This window comes from Mustela nivalis (genome assembly GCF_964662115.1).
Source record: "Mustela nivalis genome assembly, chromosome: X".
In the NCBI taxonomy this organism is placed as follows: Eukaryota; Metazoa; Chordata; class Mammalia; order Carnivora; family Mustelidae; genus Mustela; species Mustela nivalis.
Genome location: NC_139040.1, coordinates 68,212,616 through 68,236,163, shown reverse-complemented (window position 1 = coordinate 68,236,163; position 23,548 = coordinate 68,212,616). Strand labels below are relative to the sequence as shown.

The following is a 23,548-nucleotide window of genomic DNA, read 5'->3' as shown; positions in this document are numbered from 1 at the left end:
AGACAAATACCCTTGAGCCCCGATTCCAGCCCAAGAATCGAGCCAGCCACTAGGGGCCCAGTTTCAGCTTAGCGCTCGGCGCCGCGGCTACTTCCCGCCTCGCGGGGTCGCACCCAGTACCCATCCCCTGGCCACACGGACCGCTTGAGGACGTTTCGTAGACACTTGGCAAACGAAATCGATCTTCAGAAGCCGCGCGGGCCCTAACGCTCGGCGACCGCGAAGCTCCGCCCCACGCCGGGCTCGGCCCCGCCCCCGCTGCGGTCGGTATTGTCCGACGGTTCCCGTCGTCCCTCGGTTCCCCTCGGTAGTTTCCGGCAACGATCGAGAGTTTCTAACGTGCCCCCTGTTGTCTCTCGGCTGCCGTCCTCTCAACCGCCACCCCCCTTGTCGGTTCCCTCTCCCCCTCCCCCTCAGCCGGCCCCGGCTGGCGCCTCTGGCGCTACGGGCTGGGCAAGATGGCGGCCTTCGGGATCTTGAGCTACGAACACCGGCCCCTGAAGCGGCCGCGGCTGGGCCCTCCTGATGTGTACCCTCAAGATCCCAAACAGAAAGAGGTGCGTTCAAAATATCGGGGTTCTCAAGGGGCCTGAGGCAAGCGATCCGCAGACGAGGAAGCAGTGATGGTTTGGGGGGGGGCGGGGCGGTTTGGTAGGAGCCAAAGTCCCAAAAGGGGTAAGAATAAAGTGGGCTGGTGTGGGAGAGTGGGACCTGGGGGGAGGGGGCTTCCCGGGTGTGAATAGGGAATGATGTAGGGGCCACGCTGGAGGCGCCCCTCTCCACACACACGCACACACACACCTCAGAAAGTTGTCTGAGGCAGCTTGGTGAGCTGCGGTTGCTTATGAGCTTGTAAGGAAGAGTGATGTTGAATGAGCTCTGGGTGGCTGGATATCTTAGTGACTGTGGGGTGAGGGTGGGGTCCAAATGAATATAAGGGCCTAGCTTTTAAATAACAATCTGTTCTACTCAGAATCCTCCTCCTACCTCTCCCCCTTTGCCCCCCTTCTCCCTCCACCCCTGCGTTGTTCTCTTCTCTTCTGCCCTCTCCCACCACCACCACCCTGGGATTGGGGGGGGAGCTAAAATGTCGTTTTCCTGCCTCAGGATGAACTGACGGCCTTGAATGTAAAACAAGGTTTCAATAACCAGCCTGCTGTCTCTGGGGATGAACATGGCAGTGCCAAGAACGTCAACTTCAATCCTGCCAAGGTGAGACAACCCTGCCAGGCTGAAGGAAAAGGCTGGAAGACTGAGAGGGAGCAAAGGCCCTGGGTTGGGAAGACCTAAAGTGACGACCTGAAGGGCTTGAGTTTTCCTTCATAACCTAGTGCTGCCACACTGGTATTAGCCCTTCAGAGGCACGACCACCTCTCTGCCTCTTCTTCCCATCCTGAGGTGTATAGTTCTCTTCCCTCAGATCAGTTCCAACTTCAGCAGCATTATCGCGGAGAAGTTACGTTGTAACACCCTTCCTGACACCGGTCGCAGGAAGCCCCAAGTGAACCAGAAGGACAACTTCTGGCTGGTGACTGCACGATCCCAGAGTGCCATTAACACCTGGTTCACTGACCTGGCTGGCACCAAGCCACTCACGCAACTCGCCAAAAAGGTGAGGTGATGCTTCCTGGTCTCCAGGCCAAGGTGGGGAACATGGGTATGAAGTACCCTGCTATCCCTGGATGAGGCTACATGGGTGCCAGCTCGTGGCAGTGGTAGAATTCTATTTGTGATGTCTGTACAGGTCCCCATTTTCAGTAAAAAGGAAGAAGTATTTGGGTACTTAGCCAAATACACAGTGCCTGTGATGCGGGCTGCCTGGCTCATTAAGATGACCTGTGCCTACTATGCATCAATCAATGAGACCAAGGTGAAGAAGAGACATGTCATTGACCCCTTCATGGGTGAGTAGCTCCTGATACCAGGGGTCCCAGCACTGATTGCATCAAGGAGTGATACAGAGACCCTTGGACTTACTCTCTTTCCTTGTCTGTGTTCCTTGTTTCTGCTTATATCTTGCATTCACTCCGTTGGCAAACATTGTGTGTCTTGAGTATCTACTGTGTGCATGTACGGGGCTGTCAAGGTGACTGGTCCCTTATTCCCACCCTTAGGATGTTTATAATCCAATAGGGATGCTAAGGCATATGTACAAATCACGTAATTAGAGAAAGTATGTGTATGCATGTGTGTGTGTGTCTCAAAAGAGATGGTGAAAGACTTGAGCGGACAGAATTATTTGGGGACACCTGGGAAGGCCATGGGCAGGTGGCATTGGACCAGAGCTTGAGAGGATGAATAGGATTTAGGATGGTGATGGGGGGTGTAGGTGTGGGGTGGGGACAGAAGATGTTTTAAGCTGAGGGATGGTGTAAAATAGACCTTTCCTTACCTTTCCCCTAGAGTGGACTCAGATTATCACCAAATACTTATGGGAGCAGCTGCAAAAGATGGCTGAATACTACCGGCCAGGGCCCGCAGGCGGCGGGGGCTGTGGTTCCACCATAGGGCCCTTGCCCCATGACGTAGAGGTGGCAATCCGGCAGTGGGACTACAACGAAAAGCTGGCCATGTTCATGTTTCAGGTAGGAAGAAGGGCCATGGGATGTGACACCCAGGTGGCTCCTGGTCTCACATTCCGCCAGTACAGGACAGAATCCACCTGCCAGCTTGCCCCAGCTGTGTTTCTCTTCCTCCTTTGATTTACCTTATTGCTTATAGTCCCCAAGGAAACTAATACTCTTCCCACCTCCTTGGACTCATAGGATGGAATGCTGGATAGACATGAGTTCCTGACCTGGGTCCTTGAGTGTTTTGAGAAAATCCGCCCTGGAGAGGACGAGTTGCTTAAACTGCTGCTGCCCCTGCTACTGCGAGTAAGGCCTGGGGTTTGTGGGGGGACGAAGGGTGGAGGGGTCCTAGGGAGGATCAGAGGAGAAAGAAGTGGGGAGAACTGGGTGTCTTGATGGGCATGTCTTCACAGTACTCGGGGGAATTCGTTCAGTCTGCATACCTCTCCCGCCGCCTTGCCTACTTCTGTACCCGGAGACTGGCTTTGCAACTGGATGGCGTGAGCAGTCACTCATCTCACGTTATGTCCACTCAGTCGACAAGCACACTCCCCACCACCCCAGCTCCTCAGCCCCCAACCAGCAGCACAACCTCTACACCCTTTAGTGACCTGCTGATGTGCCCTCAGCACCGGCCCCTGGTTTTTGGCCTCAGCTGTATCCTTCAGGTGGGTACTGGCTGGACCCAGGGAAGCATTAAGAAGCATCCAGAGAAGGCTTGGATGCCCGTCCTGGAGAATGGGGGTGATTCTCAGTGGGAGGTGGGAGCAGGCACTGAGTACTTGCTTTGAGATTGTTGATTCTCACTCCTGGGGCATTAGTTCTTTTCCAGGACTTGAGTAGGCCCAGAGCAAAAGGAGGGGATGAGGGGAGAGGCTCAGAGCTCAGAGACGGAGTGGTGCTACGCCAGGGACTCAAAATGACGTTAGACCAGAAAGCTCAGGCTGGGGTCTTACAGTGGGGTTCTAGAGAGGGAGCCATGGGAACAGAGCCTGACCCAGCTGTTCCTGTGTGGCAGACCATCCTCCTGTGCTGTCCCAGCGCCCTGGTTTGGCACTACTCACTGACCGATAGCCGCATTAAGACCGGCTCACCACTCGATCACCTGCCTATTGCCCCCTCCAACCTGCCCATGCCAGAGGGCAACAGTGCCTTTACCCAGCAGGTAAGTACCATGAGGAGCCAGCCTGGTGCCCCTGGATTGAGATGGGAAGCTGGACTGCTTTTTCAGAAATAGCGACTTAGAGGGGCACCTGGGTGGCTCAGTCAGTTACATGTCTGCCTTAAGCTCAGGTCGTGACCCCAGGGTTCCTGGATGGAGCCCCGTGCCTGAGCTTCTGCTCAGCAAGGAGTCTGCTTCTCCCTCTTCCTCTGCCTCTCCTGTAGGCTCACATTCTCTCCCTCTCTCTGTCAAGAAAGAAAAAAAGGAAATAGTGACTTGGGGTCTGGTACAGTCCTTTGTGCCTAATCCCTGGACTTCTGTACGCCTTGGTTATCCTTAATTAAAGCACTCCCCCTTTTCCCGTACCGCAGGTCCGTGCAAAGTTGCGTGAGATTGAGCAGCAGATCAAGGAGCGAGGACAGGCAGTTGAGGTTCGCTGGTCTTTTGATAAGTGCCAGGAAGCTACTGCAGGTGGGTGCCAGAGGACAGAGAGTAAGAAGGGTGTTTGAAGAAGGGATGGTAAGGACCTAGTGATCTGTGAGTCGGAACGCACTGGGCTTCCTGTTAAGTCCCCTTTCCCGCTTTTCCTCCTGAGGCTTCACCATTGGACGGGTGCTCCATACTTTGGAAGTGTTGGACAGCCACAGTTTTGAGCGCTCTGACTTCAGCAACTCTCTTGACTCCCTTTGTAACCGGATCTTTGGATTGGGCCCTAGCAAGGACGGGCACGAGGTAAGCAAGAAGGGGAACAGAAGGAGCCAAAAACGTGGCAAGAGCAACAGTACACCTGAGGGGAAGGCATGGCAAGGCATGGACACTGGAGTTGTGTGAAGAGATGATCTTCCTGGGCTTGGGCTGTTTTAAGATGGGACCCAGTCTTGAAGAAAGCAGAGCGTGGTACTTTATCTCCAACCCTATCCTGCTCACCCCCATCTTCCTTGGGTCTCCAGATCTCCTCGGATGATGACGCTGTGGTGTCACTACTGTGTGAATGGGCAGTGAGCTGCAAGCGTTCCGGTCGGCATCGCGCTATGGTGGTGGCCAAGCTGCTGGAGAAGAGACAGGCTGAGATTGAGGCCGAGGTCAGGGGGCAGAGATAAGAGAATGTGGTTGGCCAGTGGGGCAGTGACGGCTGGGGTTGGAGAAGGATGGAGCTGAGTAGCGGACCCCAAGTTCAAGTTATGAGAATATAGAAGGGGTACAGACCCTAAAGGGAAAGTTGAGGACCTAAGGCAACAGTAGGAAGGAGTATGTCAGTGTTGGAGTTAGGGAGGCAGGCAGGGCTTCAGTTGGGAGGCAGTAAAGAAAATGGAGGTCAGAGTGGGGATGGAAGTGAAGGGCTTGGCGGGGGAGGCGAAGCAGGCGGCATTTGAAGCATCATGCGTGGAGAGGTGAAGAAGCCGGCCCAGACCGATGCTGGGGTTTCTTCTCTCATCTTGTAGCGCTGTGGAGAATCAGAAGCCGCAGATGAGAAGGGTTCCATTGCCTCTGGCTCCCTTTCTGCTCCTAGTGCTCCCATTTTCCAGGATGTCCTCCTGCAGTTTCTGGATACCCAGGCTCCTATGCTGAGTATGGACCCCTGCCCCACCCCGCCTCTCTCCGCAGAGACTCGGTTACGTGCCACTGTCCCTGGGAAGTGTAGTGAAGGGCTTTCTGGTGTCTATTTCTGTCTTGGGCTCTATGCAGACTGAGTTTGGGGTATAATTCCAGCCTCTGATCATCTTATGGTTGAATAGAATAAACGAATAAGGAGAAGAACCCATGCCAGAAGCGTTCTCACACATAAATAGCAGCAAGGATGCTCTCTTCCGTTACGAGATGGGGTGTGGGGCAGGAAGGGGGTGAACTGACTGTACTCTGTCCCTCGGGTTTGGGGTTGGGGGTTGTTCCTCGTCTTGCCCACCTCAGGTACTCTAGGAGCACTGTGCCTCAGGTGTGCTTCTCTCCTTTGCTGCCTGTGTCCCGTGCTCTCTTAAACCTTTTCTCATTCCCTCCATGCAGCGGACCCCCGAAGTGAGAGTGAGCGAGTGGAGTTCTTTAACTTGGTCCTGTTGTTCTGTGAACTGATCCGACATGACGTTTTCTCCCACAACATGTACACTTGCACCCTCATCTCCCGAGGGGACCTCGCCTTTGGAGCCCCTGGCCCCCGGCCCCCATCTCCCTTTGACGACCCTGCTGATGACTCTGAGCGCAAGGAGGCTGAGGGCAGCAGCAGTAGCAAGCTTGAGGTGAGCAGGCCTCGTCTTGCCCTCGCTACCTCCTTTAGACATTCCCAGACTCCTGGCTCTCAGAGACCTCCAGGTATCCCTTCCCCAATAAGGGGCTGGTATGGGCTTGGCGCTTCGGGGCTGGCCCAGCCCTCTCACATCCCTTGTTGGCATTTGCTCCTCACAATGGGATGAGGGGCTCTGATCCCCCTCCTTGAAGCTGAAGGGAATGAGGCGCAAGGTGGGTATGTGACTGTTTAAAGCTTGACTCCAGATCCGGTGCTTTTCCCAACATGGTCTCCTCCCTCTGACTTCGCCATCCCCCTTTCTAGGTGGTGGGGAGCAGCTCCCTGGGGCTAAAGTGACTTGGCTTATATTCTGTGCCCTTAGGACCCAGGGCTCTCGGAGTCTATGGACATTGACCCTAGTTCCAGCGTGCTCTTCGAGGACATGGAGAAGCCTGATTTCTCAGTAAGTTTGATTCCAGTGTGGAAGAAAGAATCCAGCTCCTGAGGTCCTCCTGTTTTGCCTCTCTGGGGAATTTCTTTATGCTCCTGACCCCCTTTTCACCCTCTAAATGTTCTGCCCTTTCGCCTTTTCTTAGTTGTTCTCCCCTACCATGCCCTGTGAGGGGAAGGGCAGTCCATCCCCTGAGAAACCAGATGTTGAGAAGGATGTGAAGCCCCCTCCCAAGGAGAAGATAGAAGGGACCCTTGGTGTTCTTTATGATCAGCCACGGCACGTGCAGTATGCCACACACTTTCCCATCCCCCAGGTACTGTCCCCCAGCTCCTTGAGACCTCGGTTTTGAGCCGAGGTTTCTGTCCAAGGATTGTGCTTTGGGGTTGGAGCTGTGCTTGTGGGTGTGGTGTGCTGGGAAGGGCCTGAGCACTGGGATGCTGAGGGTCATGGAGCATGCTTTTGAGAGGAGGAGGGAGCGAGACCCATGCCAGCGTCTGATGGTGCTGCTGGCATGCAGGAGGAATCATGCAGCCATGAGTGCAATCAGCGGTTGGTCGTACTGTTTGGGGTGGGAAAGCAGCGAGATGATGCCCGCCATGCCATCAAGAAAATTACCAAGGATATCCTGAAGGTTCTGAACCGCAAGGGGACAGCAGAAACTGGTGGGTTTGAGGCTCCTGAAACAGATCTCCCCCTAGGAGTGCCCTAGTCAGTGTCCCCTTCCCCAGCACAGGGAACCCCCAGTCATGTCCCCATGTCCTGTCTCTTGGAGTCTCCTGAGAGCTCTAGTCCTTTTGAAACTTCCCCCCTCATTCCCCCCCTCTGCAGACCAGCTTGCTCCTATTGTGCCTCTGAATCCTGGAGACCTGACATTCTTAGGTACCTCACAGTAAGCCCCATACTGCCCGCCCTTCCCCCTCCTCTCCCCTGACCTAGCACCTCCCTGTACGTATTCCTCCGAGGTCCATGTAGTCTGTGGTCCTCCAAACCTTTGCTTCACTGACCCCTTCCTTTCATCCCTCCCCCACCCCTTCCTCAACCCTCCCTTCCCTTCTCCCCTTCTCCCTCCCACGCTTCCTCCCTGCCTTCCTACCCTGGTCCCTCCCCCCAACCCATAGCCTTCTCTCCATACCCCCCTCCCAACCCCCCAGTCAACTAGTTCTCTTCCCCATCTGACTGCTCCCTTTCCACTGTCCCCTCAGGTGGGGAGGATGGGCAGAAGCGACGACGCAACCGGCCTGAAGCCTTCCCCACTGCTGAAGATATCTTTGCTAAGTTCCAGCATCTTTCACATTATGACCAGCACCAGGTCACGGCTCAGGTGTGGGCCTAGGTCCTGCCCTTTTCCCAACATTCTGCCAGCCTGCCCTGTTTTCCTTTCCTCCTCCTCTCCCCGCTAGGCAGGCTAAGCCTCCTGGTCTCATCCCAGTCTGCCATCTTCCTTTTCTTGCTTCCCTGGTTCTTTCTGCGTCTCTCCACTCCCGTCTCACTCCCACTGCCCTTATTAGGTCTCCCGGAATGTTCTGGAACAGATCACAAGCTTTGCCCTTGGCATGTCATACCATTTGCCTCTGGTGCAGCATGTGCAGTTCATCTTCGACCTCATGGAATATTCACTCAGCATCAGTGGCCTCATCGACTTTGCCATTCAGGTGGGGAAGTTGGGGAGATGAGGGTGGAAGAAGGTGTTTGTGCTGTATGGGGTCCCGAGGTCAAGAGTCGGGCCTCAAGCCTGTGTCCTGGGCTACTTGGGATGGGCAGGAAAGCCAGCCCGGTGGGGGCTGGAGGGTCAGGTGGAACACGAGCTAAGAAGGCCCAGACTAGCGGCTCACGTGCTCCACAGGGAGGCCCAAGAGATAGATGAGAGCATTGGGTACGGACTGTCCTCCTGCGGTGGAGTTCATAAAACTGTATCCTAGAGATGGGTTAGATTGTCAATGTGGCTTGTGGCGTTAATAGAATAAAGGACAGTGGCGTATGGCAACAGGGTCCTTCTAGACTGAGGCAGCTGCAGTGGAAAGGGGCTCGGGCCTGTCTGGGCAGCTGCCTCATGGGAAGGGAGGTTATATGGCACACAGGGGCCTCTTCTCATTTCTCACCACTTCCCAACACACACATACTTGCTCTGCCAGCTCCTGAATGAACTAAGTGTAGTCGAGGCCGAGTTGCTTCTCAAGTCCTCAGATCTGGTGGGCAGCTACACTACCAGCCTGTGCCTGTGCATCGTGGCCGTCCTGCGGCACTACCATGCCTGCCTCATCCTCAACCAGGACCAGATGGCCCAGGTCTTCGAGGGGTAAGTGGGGGCCACGAAATAACTGGGTGGCTCGGGGCTCTGGCTAGTGCCAGTGGAAGCGGGCCCCTGAAGGACATGGGGCTCTCACCATGGCCAAGCCCCTGCCATTTGGGCAGGCAGGGAAGACTAGTACCAAGAGCCATGAGCCTGTGTCCGGGGACCTTCATGCCTTGGCTGTGCACATGGCTTACGGACCATCTCAACCTTGCACCCTCGTGACAGGCTGTGTGGCGTAGTGAAGCATGGGATGAACCGGTCAGATGGCTCCTCGGCGGAACGCTGTATCCTTGCTTATCTCTATGATCTGTACACCTCCTGTAGCCATTTAAAGAGCAAATTTGGGGAGCTCTTCAGGTAAGAGAGGTGGGAAGTGAGGGTAGAGAGTGGGACCTTGGCCCATCTCCTTCCCATTACCGCTCAACTCAGGAGCAGGGCACAGCCTAGGACCCTGCTGTCTCTGGCCATCTGGGAACTCTGTCCTTCATGTGCTCTTGGTTCTGGAGAGTAGGCCTGCCTCCTTATCAGCCTGGCCTCCAGCCCATCTCCAAAGGGCCCACACTCCTCCTCCCAGCCTCCAGAGGCCTCCCGTGCCTTGTTCTCACTGGGTCCCTGTCCCGCCCACTCGGCTTGGTCCCATCTCCCTTTTGCTTGTCTCAGGGTCCCCAGTGCCTCCCTTTTTTCCCCTCCTCTCCCCCTTCCCAACCATCCCTCTGCCTCGCCAGATCATCCCCGACATTGCCGTGTCCCTTCTCCCACCCCTGCAGCGACTTCTGTTCCAAGGTGAAAAACACCATCTACTGCAATGTGGAGCCCTCAGAATCCAACATGCGCTGGGCACCCGAGTTCATGATTGACACTCTGGAGAACCCCGCAGCTCACACCTTCACCTACACGGGGCTAGGCAAGAGTCTTAGTGAGAACCCTGCTAACCGCTACAGCTTTGTCTGCAATGCCCTTATGCACGTCTGTGTGGGGCACCATGATCCCGATAGGTATGGGGTGTACTGAGTGGGGAACGGCGCTCCTGCCTGAGTTTGGGAGGGATGAGATGCCCGGGAGGTATGGCAAACTTGGTTACTGCTGGGGTGGAGATGAAAAGTTAATGAGTCTGAGGTTTTGTGGAACAAGGTTTTTCCTGAGGGCGTTTGTACTTCTCCCCAGGGTGAATGACATCGCAATCCTGTGTGCGGAGCTGACAGGCTATTGCAAGTCACTGAGTGCCGAATGGCTAGGGGTCCTGAAGGCCTTGTGCTGCTCCTCTAACAATGGCACTTGTGGTTTCAACGACCTTCTTTGCAACGTAGATGTGAGACTTCAGGCCGGTCCCGCTGGGGCATGGGACAGTTCCCAGGGCTTGGTGGGGAGGGGGTTGGTCCCAGTCGTCGAGGTTACAGAGGGACAGAGGCCCATAGAGCGGAGGCCGACCGCTTTGAGTTGGCAGCCTCTCTGCGCAGAGGTGGGATATCTTGGCTGCTTTTTCCTCCAGGTCAGTGACCTGTCTTTTCATGACTCCCTGGCTACTTTTGTTGCCATCCTCATCGCTCGGCAGTGTCTGCTCCTTGAGGATCTGATTCGCTGTGCTGCCATCCCTTCGCTCCTTAATGCCGGTGAACTGCCAATCCATAATCCCTAGAATTTCTGTACCCTAAGTTTGATTAGATACCCGATGGCCACACACTCACTGTTCAGTGTGAGGCTCCCCAGTACCACCAGAGGCTGGTCCAGTGGTGTGCCTTGCTCTGGGAGTGGCCTCATTCTAACCGGCCATTGGTGGCCCCTATCTTTCGATCTTTCCGTGTTTTGACCCTCTGAGGGACTCCCCTTGTACTGTAAGACAGTTGGTTGCCCCACCTCTCCTTGGGCATTATCTTGTCATATTTCCTTTTGCCTGACTTTGCCTTCCCTTGCAGCCCTTTGCCAACACCGTGTCCCTTCGCCCTGTCCAATATATTTTTTTTAAGCTTGCAGTGAACAGGACTCTGAGCCGGGGGCCCGGCTTACCTGCCGCATCCTCCTCCACCTTTTCAAGACGCCACAACTCAATCCTTGTCAGTCAGACGGAAGTAAGTGACCCTGATCTGGGCCAGCCAGCAGTAGAAAATGTGGCTACCACTGCCACCGCCCCCCGCCCCCGCCCCGTTTCTACTTTTGCTTCCCCTGACTTCAGCTCCCTCCCCAGACAAGCCTACAGTAGGAATCCGTTCCTCCTGTGACCGCCACCTGCTGGCTGCCTCCCAGAACCGCATAGTGGATGGAGCTGTGTTTGCTGTTCTCAAGGCTGTGTTTGTACTTGGTATGGGATAGGAAGGGAGCAGTGCCAAAAGTGTGTGTGGGATGGAGTACCAGCCGAGCTACAGAGGACAGTCTTTCTCCCTCCTGAAGGTGGTCTCTCGGACCTCTGGGGAGGAGAGGCGGGAGGGAAGTGTATTTCTGTCCCCTAGGGCCGGATTTGGGGAGTTGCTGCCTCTGTGGGTCCGGGCTGGGTCTCTCCACTGTGTTCAGATCTCACTCTGCCCTTCCCTATCTGCCACCCTTGAACCACAGGGGATGCGGAACTGAAGGGTTCAGGCTTCACTGTGACAGGAGGAACAGAAGAACTTCCAGAGGAGGAGGGAGGAGGTGGCAGTGGCGGTCGGAGGCAGGGTGGCCGCAACATCTCTGTGGAGACAGCCAGTCTGGACGTCTATGCCAAGTACGTGCTGCGCAGCATCTGCCAACAGGTCAGTCTCACCTTCCCCCCTCAGGCCGCCTCGGTGCCTTTCTAGAGCATAGTCCTGTTTTCAGCCGTGATCACGCCACCTTTCCCCTATACATCATGGCCTTCGTCAACCCCCAGCCCGTCCCCCTTATCCCTCACCCCGCTCACCGGTTGCCCCAGTGCCCTAATGACCAGCTTCCTCAGGAATGGGTAGGAGAGCGTTGCCTTAAATCGCTGTGTGAGGACAGCAACGACCTGCAAGACCCTGTGCTGAGCAGTGCCCAGGCCCAGCGCCTCATGCAGCTCATCTGCTACCCGTACCGCCTGCTGGACAATGAGGATGGGGAGAACCCCCAGCGGCAGCGCATTAAGCGCATTCTCCAGGTAGGCCAAGGTGATGGGGGTCTTGGATGAACCAGGGGCGAGGGGGGCCCCAAGGCCTGGGGTGAAACCATAGGAACCCTGAGAGAAGGAGAGGAGGATGGTCAAGGAGGAAGACAGACAAGGATGTGGGCAAAAGGTGGTGAGGAAAACAGCTTGGACGTGGGTTTAGAAGTCATGTCAACACGGTCTAGACCCTAGAGTCAGCCAGTGGCTGAGGGTGCGGCTGTTAGGAGTGGAACTACAGCTCAGCAGCGCAAGGCCCAACATCTGGGAAGCCTAGTTCTGGGCCTTGCTTGTTGGGCATTTGCTCCCTGCTCAGTCCCCAATGGTGGGAGTACCCAATAGCTCCCAGTTATAGAGCATCCGCTTTGTGCTGAGTGTTGTGCACAGCACTCTGTGTTTGTCCACCTATTTAGACTGTCCAGCCCTGTAAAGGAAGTAGGGGTGTCTGTGTTTGACCAACGAGGACTCCCAGGCTTGAAGAGCATAAGTGACCTTCCCAAGGTTACACAGCTAATAAGCTTAAGAGTCAGCATGTGAACCCAGGTGGGCCTGTGCTATGCCCTGCCGCCGCATCCCCTACTCCGTCCCCACTTGGCCAAGCTGCTTTAGACATTAGGGTAACTGGAGGGAGGGTGGAGAAAGAGAGCCATCTGGAAGAGCTACAGGAATGAGGTCTTCTCAGCCTAGAGGAGATAATGTCACAGAGAGATTAACTCGCAGTAGTAGCCTTCAGATTTGGAACGGACTTTGAGGAGCTGGTTTAAAATAGGAGAAGCAGGCTTCAACTTGAACATCAAGGATTTAGGGTAAGCATTAGGGAGAACTCACCTCTGCAAAGGAATGTGAGGCCGTGGAACAGGAGACCAGGGGAAGGTGAAGTTTTCCTGAACCGCTTTTATTTATTTTTTTAAAAAAGATTTTATGGGGCACCTGGGTGGCTCAGTGGGTTAAGCCTCTGTCTTCGGCTCAGGTTATGATCTCAGGGTCCTGGGATTGAGCCCCACATCGGGCTCTCTGCTTGGCAGGGAGCCTGCTTCCTCCTCTCTCTCTCTCTGCCTGCCTCTCTGCCTACTTGTGATCTTTCTGTCAAATAAATAAAATCTTTTAAAAAAATAAAATAAAATAAAAAAGATTTTATTTATTTATTTGTCAGAGAGAGAGAGTGAGAAAGAGCGAGAGAGTGAGCACAGGCAGACAGAGTGGCAGGCGGAGGCAGAGGGCGAAGCAGGCTCCCTGCCAAGCAAGGAGCCTGAGGTGGGACTCAATCCCAGGATGTTGGGATCATGACCTGAGCCGAAGGCAGCCGCTTAACCAACTGGGCCACCCAGGCGTTCCCTGAACCGCTTTTAAAATGGGGTGGATTTTCAGCCATTTTGGGTCGTGTCGGTGGAGGCTTTCCTAAGGAGAGGGACATGGAGGTTCCTTTCAGACCTGTAGGCTTATGTGTTTCAAGGTTGCAAGAGGTCAGGAACTGGTCTTGGGGTGGTGAGTGGCTGGGGCCAGGGGACATGTTGATGATGAGCCTGGGAGCGGTGTCTCTTGTCACAGAACTTGGACCAGTGGACCATGCGCCAGTCATCTTTGGAGCTGCAGCTCATGATCAAGCAGACCCCTAACAATGTGAGTGGTGCCCGGCCCTCTCTTTCCTGTGCCCGCTTCCAGCTCCACATGCCTCACAAGGGTGGGTCACCACAGAAAAACCCATGTCCTGCCCTTGGGTTCTTGGGCTGAGAGAGAAGAGAGGACGGGAAGATGGCAGACACGTGGGGCTGAGGAATAGGGAGGTGGGCTGGGAGAGCTGGGGCTCTGCGCCGTGGGGGAAGGTTGGCGGTGGTGGTGGCAGAGGCTGTTTCTATGGTCATGACAGTGAGGAGGTGTTCGAGGAGAAGATAGTGGGGAATTGGAGAAATGGGGAGGTGCTGGAGGGCATAGCTCCCAGCAGAGTTGTCTCTCCCCACTCTCATTACCCTCCAGATGCCTTTCTCTGCCCTCATTTCCTACATCTCCTACCATCTGTTTTCCTTCATCCCCAGTTACCTAGTTAGTACCCCATGTGCCTTTCATCCCCCTGCCCCAGGAGATGAACTCCCTCTTGGAGAACATCGCCAAGGCCACAATTGAGGTTTTCCAGCAGTCAGCAGAGACGGGGTCTTCTTCTGGAAGCACTGCCAGCAACATGCCCAGCAGCAGCAAGACCAAGCCAGTGCTCAGGTTGGGAAGAAATGTGTTCAGATCCCTTATGAGTTGTTCTGCTAGCGTAAATGATTTCAGTCTCACAGAGGTTTTAGGTCTGTCCGTCAGGTGAGGGGAGGAGGGGTGCTTCCACCCTGGCCTGGCTCCTTTGGGACACTGTGTGCTCTGTCTGTCCTCCAGCTCTCTAGAGCGCTCTGGTGTGTGGCTGGTGGCCCCCCTCATTGCTAAACTGCCCACCTCAGTCCAGGGGCATGTGTTAAAGGCGGCCGGGGAAGAACTGGAGAAGGGTCAGCACCTGGGTTCCTCTTCCCGCAAAGAACGTGACCGACAAAAGCAGAAGAGGTAGAGTGGCTGTGGAGGGGACCAAGATGGAGGGGTAGAAAGGAGAGGATGCAGGGCCAGGGAAGAAAAAAATCTGGGACACGGGTGGGGATGAGAAATCACAGGAAAGTGGAAAATTGAAGGGTAAGAGTGGATACAGTTGAGCAAAAGGCTAGATCTTTTTTGGTTAATTTTATTTATTTGAGAGAGAGAGACAGAGATAGTGAGAGAGAGCACAAGGTGGGGGAGGAGAGGGAGAAGCAGGCTCCCCGCTGAGCAGGGAGCTCCGTGCGGGACTCGATCCCAGGACCCAGGAATCATGACCTCAGCTGAGGGCAGATGCTTAACCTGACTGTGCCCCCCCAGGCAACCCAAGAGGCTAGATCTTGAGAGAGTAGAGTCTGGGGCTTGGAATGATGAGATGGGCAGCTGCCTAATTCACATCTCATGGTCCTGTCCTTGTTCTTTTCCTCTTCCTCCCTTCTTTAGCATGTCCCTGTTGAGCCAGCAGCCATTCTTATCCCTGGTGCTGACGTGTCTGAAAGGGCAGGATGAGCAGCGTGAGGGCCTTCTCACCTCCCTCTACAGCCAGGTGCACCAGGTACAGGCCCCGGAGCCACTGAGCTGCGCCAGAGGGCAGAAATGGGTGCCCCCGAGGCCACCATGTCCCCAGAACCTCCAGTACTTAACGGTCAACGCCTTGAGTGTTTGGGGATGGAAATGAGAAGATGCCGAAAGCTGGTCGTTATGCTTGTTTCTGTCTCAGATTGTGAATAACTGGCGGGACAACCAGTACTTAGATGATTGCAAACCAAAGCAGCTCATGCACGAGGCTCTCAAGCTGCGGCTCAACCTGGTGAGTGGGGGTCCGGGGAGAAAAAAGATGTGGGTGGGACTAGAACTGCTCCATAGAGATGCCTCCCCACTCCAGCGCTGGCCAGGGGTGGGGGTGGAGGGTGCTGAGATGGAGGGCCCAATTTCCACCGGGTCTTTGAGTACTGATCTGGCCCTCCTCAAGACATGGGACCGAAAGTGGTTGAAAGTCTGGATCCTTGCAGAGACCCTGCCTCAGTACCCTAGATTCTGGCTGGGACCCTGGAAACCCACCGTGGAATGTTGAGTGGAATCCTGGACATCCCTTAGTCCAGCTCCCATGGGTTCCTAAGTCAGGAACCCGAGGCCCAGAGGGGCCAAGAATGTAGTCATTGGCTTAGACTCACATAACAGATCCTGGGTCCGACTGGCACGTGGTGGGAGCTGGGCGAAGTGGCAGCCAGGCTGGGTTCTGCTGTGAGCTTTCCCGAAATGCCAGCCTTGGCCCCTGAGCCATCTGACAGGCTCGTTGTGGCCCTGGCAGGTGGGGGGCATGTTTGACACGGTGCAGCGCAGCACCCAGCAGACCACCGAGTGGGCCATGCTCCTCTTGGAGATCATCATCAGCGGCACCGTGGACATGCAGTCCAACAAGTAAAGTACCCCCACCCTCTGCCCTCAGTCTTGCGTCTGGGAGGTAGTCCCTTCCCCAATGCCAGGTGCAGGACGCCCTGCGGCTGGCGCAGCTCTCCCTACTTGGCTCCCACCCTGGAGCCACTGTCTGGCCTAGCCTCTTTCCTCTCTGGTTCTCTCCCGGTCTTCTCATCACAGCGAGCTCTTCACCACTGTGCTGGACATGCTGAGTGTGCTCATCAACGGGACCCTGGCCGCAGACATGTCTAGCATCTCTCAGGGCAGCATGGAGGAGAATAAACGTGCCTACATGAACCTGGTGAAGAAGCTACGGGTGAGCAGAGGAAGCGAGGGCACGGCTCTGGTGGCGGGGGATGGGGACCGGCCCCTCGGCTCCCTCTCCCCTGACCTTGCGCACGCTGTTCGACTTCGTTCAGGCCAGAGCCGCCTCCCCTCCACCTCCCTGTCCACTTCTTGTTATCTGTACAGCAAGGGTTTACTGAGTGTCGTCGTCGTGCCTGTTTCTCTGCTGTCCCTTGAGACTTCCCATCACTCCTTTGCTGTGGCCTTGAACCCTTGCCTGTCTTCCTGTGCCTGCAGAAAGAATTGGGGGAGCGCCAGTCAGACAGTCTGGAAAAAGTTCTCCAGCTGCTGCCACTGCCCAAGCCGACCAGAGATGTCATCACCTGTGAGCCGCAGGGCTCCCTCATCGACACCAAGGGCAACAAGATTGCAGGCTTTGATTCCATCTTCAAGAAGGAGGCACGTCCCCTTTTCCTCCCATCCCTTTTCCTATTGCAGCACCGATCTCCTTACACCCAGCTTTTCCCTCCTCTGGGCAAGAGCTCTCCCTGCATGAACCTTGCTGCTACAACTGGCTTACCAGGCGGGGGAGTCCATGGAGCTCTGCTGGCAACAGCTGTCTCTGGGGTGTGGAGCTGATCACTGAACTTTTTTTTTTTTAATTATCATTTCGGCACCCCATCTTGAGAATCTCATCCTCATTCATCTGTCTCTTCACCTCTACCCACCTCCCCCCATCTGCACCCACCTTTGAACAGACAACCCATTTCTCAGCACCCTGTCCTCCTCCACCCTGGCCAGCACCCCACCCATCTGTCTGGCCAGCTGCTGGATCTCTGTTACCCTGCATTCACCCGTGCCAGCTCCCCCATCTCTGCAAAACTTTCCCTGCCCCTCGTCTCTGTCAGCTGCAGTGTTTGTTGAGTAACCCGATTGGCTGTGGAGAGCCGAGAGGGGGAGGGAAAAAAGAGGAGGCAGAGTCTAAAATCTAGAGTCCAGCCCAGTCACATGTACTCTGTCTTCACTCCTTTTCCTGGCCCATTTGTCTGTCTTTCTGAGTCTTTCTCTCTCTCTCTGTCTCTGCCTGACTGTCTCCCTTGGCCCTTCTCTGTGTCTCTTTGTGCACCTCTTTGTCTCTCTTCCTGTTTCTGTCTCTTTCTCTGTTTTTGCCTTTCAGCCTCTTCCTGCCTTCCTGTTGCTGTGTCTTCCTTTGAATGTCAGCATCTGTGTGTCCCTGCCCATCACCCTCTCCCCTCTGAACTCTGTCTGCTCTGAGCGTGTACCTCAGAGTACACGCTGTTGGTGTGCATGTGTGTTCATGTCCATCCCTCTCACCGTCTCCCAGGAACTGACCCGGGCCTGGGTTTGTTTTTGGTTTTTGGTTTTTTGGGTTTTGTTTTTTTTTTTCTCCGTTTGATTGCCAATAGATCCTTACCCCTCTCCTACAAGCCCTCAAGGTCTGTCTCCTGTTTGCCAAATCTCAGCAGCTCACTGTGTGTCATTTTCTGGAGCAGGGTCTACAGGTTTCTACCAAACAAAAGATCTCTCCCTGGGATCTTTTTGAGGGCTTGAAGCCATCCGCGCCACTGTCCTGGGGCTGGTTTGGAACAGTCCGGGTGGACCGGCGTGTGGCCCGAGGAGAGGAGCAGCAGCGCTTGCTGCTGTATCACACCCACCTGCGGCCCCGGCCCCGCGCCTATTATCTGGAGCCGCTCCCGCTGCCCCCGGAAGATGAGGAGCCCCCTGCTCCCACCCTGTTAGAGCCTGAGAAGAAGGCTCCAGAGCCCCCCAAAACTGACAAACCTGGGGCCGCTCCACCCAGTACTGAGGAACGCAAGAAGAAATCCACCAAGGGCAAGAAACGCAGCCAGCCACCCACCAAGACAGAGGTTAGCGCTGCCCCCCATTATGCTGCCACAGCCTCTCTCTCTCTGCCCCCCACCTCATAATTCTGTGCAGCTTCTGGTTTCTGAGGGAAGTGAAGGGGAGGTGGGGAAGAGGTGCCATAAGAATGACAAAAATGAGTCACATAGGTCTAGCTCCTTTGCAGCCCTGGTCCCCCACCTTGTCCCACCTCTCCCCCTACCCCCTACCCAAGTTACAGTCCACTCACCTTCCTCCTCTGCTCTTCATGCAGGACTATGGAATGGGCCCGGGAAGGAGTGGCCCTTATGGTGTGACGGTGCCCCCAGACCTCTTGCACCACACTAACCCTGGTTCCATATCGCATCTGAGCTACAGGCAGGGCTCCATAGGCCTGTACACCCAGAACCAGCCACTCCCTGCAGGTGAGAGCCAGCCCCTAGGAAGGGGAGTTACCTGAGCATCCCTCCTGCCTGAGGGACAATGTCGCATCCCTGAGGATGTGCCCATGACCGGGACACTGAGCAGGAACTCAGGGAATGGGGAGCCTGGAGAGGTCAGCATTCTCCCCTTTCCAGGCGGCCCTCGTGTGGACCCGTACCGCCCTGTGAGGTTACCAATGCAGAAGCTGCCCACCCGACCACCTTACCCTGGAGTGCTGCCCACAACCATGACAGGAGTCATGGGACTTGAACCCTCGTACAAGACCTCTGTGTACCGACAGCAGCAGCCTGCGGTGCCCCAAGGACAGCGCCTTCGCCAACAGCTCCAGGCAAAGATAGTGAGAGGGGCAGTAGGGAGGGCCGTCAGGGAGAGGGGCTTTGGGGGGTCATGAGACTGAGGAGATGCTTCACAAGGACTTGGCAGAGCGGGAGCTATGAGAACCAAGACAGCAGGAAGTATTTTCCTGAGTTTGAGTTTGTCTCCTTTTTTCCCTCTAGCAGAGTCAGGGGATATTGGGACAGTCATCTGTCCATCAGATGACTCCCAGCTCTTCCTACGGTTTGCAGACCTCCCAGGTGAGGGCATGAGAGGATAAGAAGGGGGTGGGGTGGAAGGGGCTTGAGGCCAGCCACCCTGTGCTGCCTTGGCCCTGACCCCTTCTCTCCTCTTCCTTCTCTCCAGGGCTATACTCCTTATGTTTCTCATGTGGGATTGCAGCAACACGCAGGCCCCGCAGGTACCATGGTGCCCCCCAGCTACTCCAGCCAGCCTTATCAGAGCACCCACCCTTCTACCAATCCTACTCTTGTAGATCCCACTCGCCACCTGCAACAGCGGCCCAGTGGCTATGTGCACCAGCAGGCCCCAACCTACGGACATGGGCTGACCTCCACTCAAAGGTACTACCCAAGGCATCTGTGTGTGGGAGGGGGTCGGGGGTGCTGTGAAGACACACTGGGCTGCAAGGACGCCCAGTAGGGGTGGGGGAAGCCCATGCCAGGAGGTGATGGGACTAGTCTGAACTTTCAGAGATGTGACGAATGCTTAGCTGGCCCCAAAATGCTGGAGCCAGAAGGGACCCTGGTGACCAGTAGGCTTCCGTCCCCTTGCCTGACATTTCTTGGAGGCCCTGAGAGGGGAAGGTCACTCCTCCCACTATGATAAGGAAAGGTCTGGAGCTCTTAGATATACTGTGTGGTAAGGAGTCATCCCGCCGGCAGCAGAGCAGTTAGTTACATGCTGGAATGGACCAGCCACAGAGCCGTCCTACCATGCCAAATGCTAATTGGGCCTTTTAGGACTCGGGAGCCACGTCTTGAGGCTCTGTGGCTTGGGCTCTAGGACACCAGGAAGTGGAGCAGAGGAAAGCCCTCTCCTTAGAAGCATCAGTCAGCCACCCACTGTGTGGCCAGCACTCCGCTAGGACAGGGTAGGGAGAGAAAAGGTTTTAGAAAATACAGAGCCCCTCACCACAGAGAATTTTTCATCCAGTCAGGGAGAGGAGACTCACACAGAAGAGCATTTAACGGTCACGGTGAGGAGAGAGGTATGATCAGGTAGGCAGTGGTGTGCTGTGAAGTAAATGGGAATTCAGAAAAGGTATGGTATGATGTTGTTGTGGGCCTGAGTCTTTAGAGGAAGTTTCATGAAGGAGGTGAGATTTGAGTTGGCCTTTGAAGGATAGCTGTAATTTAGATTGGTGGTGTGGAGGATGAGAAAAGGGAGTCCAGGTAGATGACAGAGTGTGAACGAAGATGGGACCAGAGTGAGGAGGGTGACTTGGGGCCACGGGGGCAGGGGATGGGAAGAAGAGCATGGGTAGCATGTAAAATTCACACCGGGGCAGTAGCAGGAGACAGGCGGGGACGGGCAGGTGATACAGGACTTTGAGCGCTCCGTGCAGAATTGAGACAGAGTCCCACAAAGGGCTCTTTTGATCAGAAGGCCGTGTTGTGAGTCGATGTGTTGACAGATGAATATGGGATGCAGGGATAGGACACATGGGGAAGGAGATGGAAGACTTGAGAGGGAGGGTCTGGCCGGGAGGTAGCCTCTTGCTGTGCTGTATGTGGGAAGGCATGAGAGCAGAACTCCGTGGTCTTTCCAATTCTGAAATGTTCCCCGGGACCACTCCACCAATAGCAGAAAGCAGCTCAGTGGGTGCACTCTAGAACACCTGTTCTGTACTAAGACTGATTTTCGTTCTTGTAAGAGAAAAGCAGTGAAAACAGAATTGGGAGATGTCTTGCCATGAAGGTGATGAGCCCTTGAAATGGGGTGATGCCTTTGCCCCTTATTCCTCAACATAACAATCTGTCAGAACCTAGACGGGCCCTTCTGGTTAGCGCCAGGGGGAGTGAGTGAAGCGACTTGTCAAGATTTCCTTCAGGTCAGGGATGGGGACTTCTCCTCCTCCTCCCCTCCCACCCCCCACCCCCACTTTCCTACACACCCCCATCCTGGGGGCCGGGCCTTGACCTTCGTCCCACTGGTCTTGGCAGGTTTTCCCATCAGACCCTGCAGCAGGCCCCCATGATAGGTGCCATGACTCCGCTGGGCGCGCAGGGCGTCCAGGCCGGCGTGCGATCGGCATCCATCCTGCCTGAGCAGCAGCAGCAGCAGCAGCAGCAGCAACAGCAGCAGCAGCAGCAACAGCAGCAGCAGCAACAGCAGCAGCAGCAACAGCAGTACCACATCCGGCAGCAGCAGCAGCAGCAGATCCTGCGGGTGAAGCCCTAGGCCTTCTGGGGTCTGGGGACCCGGGAGGGGCGGGGTGGTCATTCTTTGGGGGTCTGATGCAGGTGATGGGGTGAGGTGGCACCGGCACCGGGCAGCATCCCCTGGCACTCAGTAAGGGCCCTAAAAGTTCCTGTCCTCCTCTTCCCCCTGCTGGTTTCCACAGGTCCCCTGTGGGAGTGCCCCAGGGAGTCCACGCCAGTGGGATGGAGGTGGGGGGGTGGGGGGTGGAGGGGGTCCCCTCCCTCTGAGGCCCAGCACTCTTGATCGCAGCAGCAGCAGCAACAGCAGCAGCAGCAGCAGCAACAGCAGCAGCAGCAGCAACAGCAGCAGCAGCAGCAGCAGCAGGCACACCAGCAGCAGCAGCAGCAGCAGGCAGCTCCTCCCCAACCCCAGCCCCAGTCCCAGCCCCAGGTAGCCACTGGAGCACAGAGCCTGGCTCAGGGATGGTTGCCCAGGTTGGGCACACAGCCAGTGAACCGGGTTGGGCAGTTTTTTGGGGGGCAGGGGGTCAAGGTGGGAGGCAAGGCATGGCCCCCGAAAATGGGGTCAGGAGATGAGGATGGAGAACAAGGCAGAAAGTTCAAGGTCAGTCTTCCACTTCTGGTTTCTGCCTCAGTTCCAGCGCCAGGGGCTTCAGCAGACACAGCAACAGCAACAGACAGCAGCTTTGGTCCGGCAGCTCCAACAACAGCTCTCCAGTAAGCCTGCCTTCCTCCTCAACCCCCCCCCACCTCCCCTGTTGGGGGAGAGCCCCAGGGACTGCATAGTGGGGTGGGGAGTGGGGGCAGGGAGGAGCTCCTGTGATTGCCTCAGGCCCAGGTCTTCCCATCCCTTCCCTTGGTACCTGAATAGCCTTTCCCTGCATACCTACCTCCTTGCTTGGTCTCCCAGCCTGGATCATCTCTGGTTTTCCGCAGATACCCAGCCACAGCCCAGTACCAACATATTTGGACGCTACTGAGCCACCTGGAAGAACGGCTTGTGCCCTGGATGTGGCCCCACCCCTTCATCTTAATTCCTGGTCTCCTTTTCAGGCTAGCACCAGTAGTGGTTGGGGCTCTTCCCTCAGGCTCCATTTTTAATAAGTTTTTAGCATTTTTGTTAATGTGAGGCGTTGAGCTGTTGGGTTTTATATATTATTTATATAGAGACCCCAGAGCTGTTGCACCCAATACACAGAGCTTCTTTGCAAAGGAAGTGTGTGACTTCTGCATGGCTGGCAAGGGTGGGCTCTGGGGAGAGTGTCGGGGGTTGGAGCAACCAACCGGTCAGAGCCTTTTATCCTAGGTCCCATCCCAGTCCCATCCCGTTCCGATTCAACCCTCTATTTACCTTCCATCCCCTCAGTTTCTGAGTTACAGTTGGATTGCTACTCTCCTCTCTTCTCCAACCTGGTAACATCTTGTATAGGTTTGGACCATGAGTTTCTTAAGGGCGGCTTACCTTTTTAGCTAGACATTGCAGGTTCTTTGTAGCTTCTCTCCATGAGGGCTAGACCGCTGGGGTTGGGGAGGGTCTGTGAGGCAGGAGGATTTTTTTTTAAAGATTTTATTTATTTATTTGACAGAAGGAGATCACAAGTAGGCAGAGAGAGAGAGGAGGAAGCAGGCTCCCTGCTGAGCAGAGAGCCCGATGCGGGGCTCGATCCCAGGACTCTGGGATCACGACTCACGACCTGAGCGGAAGGCAGAGGCTTTAACCCACTGAGCCACCCAGGCGCCCCTAGGCAGGAGGATTTGAGGGGAAAAAAAAATCCATAGAACCTGATTCTTCTGCCACCCATCCCACACACTCACTGGGTTTTGAACAGGCTTCAGGATGGAGGTTGTGACAGACACTGCCTACCTTTTTTGCCACCTCGCGTGCTCCGTGTCATGTACCAAACGGCATCTTAGAGAACTTTCCCTGAGAGTCACATTTTTGGGATGAAAAACAGGCCTGCCATTGGCAAGTGTCCCCATCAAACTGGTGGTGGTGGAAAGCCAGTATGGTTCTAGGGAGAAGAGACACTAAGAGGGAGGACCCCTTTCTTCTCTCTCCACCCTGTTGCTGGAACTGTTTGTTTTCACATGACCCACCTTGGCAGTGACCCAGGATGACTGTTGCTCCCTCCCATCTTGCAGTGAAGCCGTTGCCCCAGAGTTGCATTGGGAATTGCGGTAGGGTCATTCTCAGCCCCTTTGCCTTCAGGTTTGGGGTGTTAGATCTAAGGCTGTTCAGGAGGGCAACCGGTTGACTACAAAGGAGTCTTCTGGTATGCGCAGCTGGGGCTGGAAGAGGACCAGCCTCAGCCTGGTGGCTGGGTGGAAGAAGGTAACAATCTGACAACTTCAGGGGAACATCCAAGCCATAGCTGCACTGGGTCACTGGCAAGTGTCAAGTATGCTGGTAAAACCAGAAACATTGATCAATACCCAAGTTCTAAAAAATAAAAAAAAAAGAATAAATAAAGCA

The 23,548-nt window shown here is 55.4% G+C and overlaps 1 protein-coding gene across 41 annotated transcripts; it reads left to right on the top strand.

Annotated features, from left to right (window-relative positions):
- The first annotated feature begins 118 nt into the window (after nt 1–118).
- MED12 (mediator complex subunit 12) lies at nt 119–22,287 on the top strand. 41 transcript variants are annotated; one of them, XM_082716101.1, is made up of 46 exons: nt 188–557; nt 1,108–1,212; nt 1,421–1,612; nt 1,745–1,904; nt 2,404–2,585; nt 2,766–2,876; nt 2,984–3,238; nt 3,589–3,735; nt 4,104–4,203; nt 4,328–4,464; nt 4,683–4,814; nt 5,175–5,301; nt 5,734–5,963; nt 6,333–6,413; nt 6,547–6,717; nt 6,922–7,066; nt 7,233–7,283; nt 7,607–7,725; nt 7,913–8,056; nt 8,537–8,700; nt 8,923–9,054; nt 9,465–9,692; nt 9,862–10,006; nt 10,187–10,307; nt 10,662–10,763; nt 10,880–10,993; nt 11,245–11,420; nt 11,603–11,782; nt 13,334–13,405; nt 13,863–13,996; nt 14,159–14,320; nt 14,789–14,900; nt 15,066–15,155; nt 15,657–15,766; nt 15,944–16,079; nt 16,346–16,507; nt 17,563–17,937; nt 18,186–18,336; nt 18,490–18,683; nt 18,856–18,930; nt 19,037–19,091; nt 19,167–19,254; nt 20,857–21,082; nt 21,368–21,505; nt 21,711–21,792; nt 22,012–22,287. In XM_082716101.1, the coding sequence occupies exons 1-46, from the start codon at nt 459–461 to the stop codon at nt 22,053–22,055; spliced, it is 6,456 nt and encodes a 2,151-aa protein (XP_082572227.1). In that variant the 5' UTR covers nt 188–458; the 3' UTR covers nt 22,056–22,287. The 41 variants fall into 41 exon arrangements, with proteins under 41 accessions (XP_082572232.1, XP_082572227.1, XP_082572226.1 ...); XM_082716100.1 differs by having other exon boundaries at nt 21,365–21,505; XM_082716099.1 differs by having other exon boundaries at nt 18,853–18,930.
- Nucleotides 22,288–23,548: the final 1,261 nt, after the last annotated feature.

Bases quoted from the DNA above. Each gene is read 5' to 3' on its own strand.
- MED12 (XM_082716070.1), top strand. From the start codon at position 459: ATGGCGGCCTTCGGGATCTTGAGCTACGAACACCGGCCCCTGAAGCGG. The intron at 7,726-7,912 runs GTGTGGGCCTAG...TGCCCTTATTAG, and splicing joins AGCACCAGGTCACGGCTCAG to GTCTCCCGGAATGTTCTGGA. The intron at 11,783-13,333 runs GTAGGCCAAGGT...CTCTTGTCACAG, and splicing joins GCATTAAGCGCATTCTCCAG to AACTTGGACCAGTGGACCAT.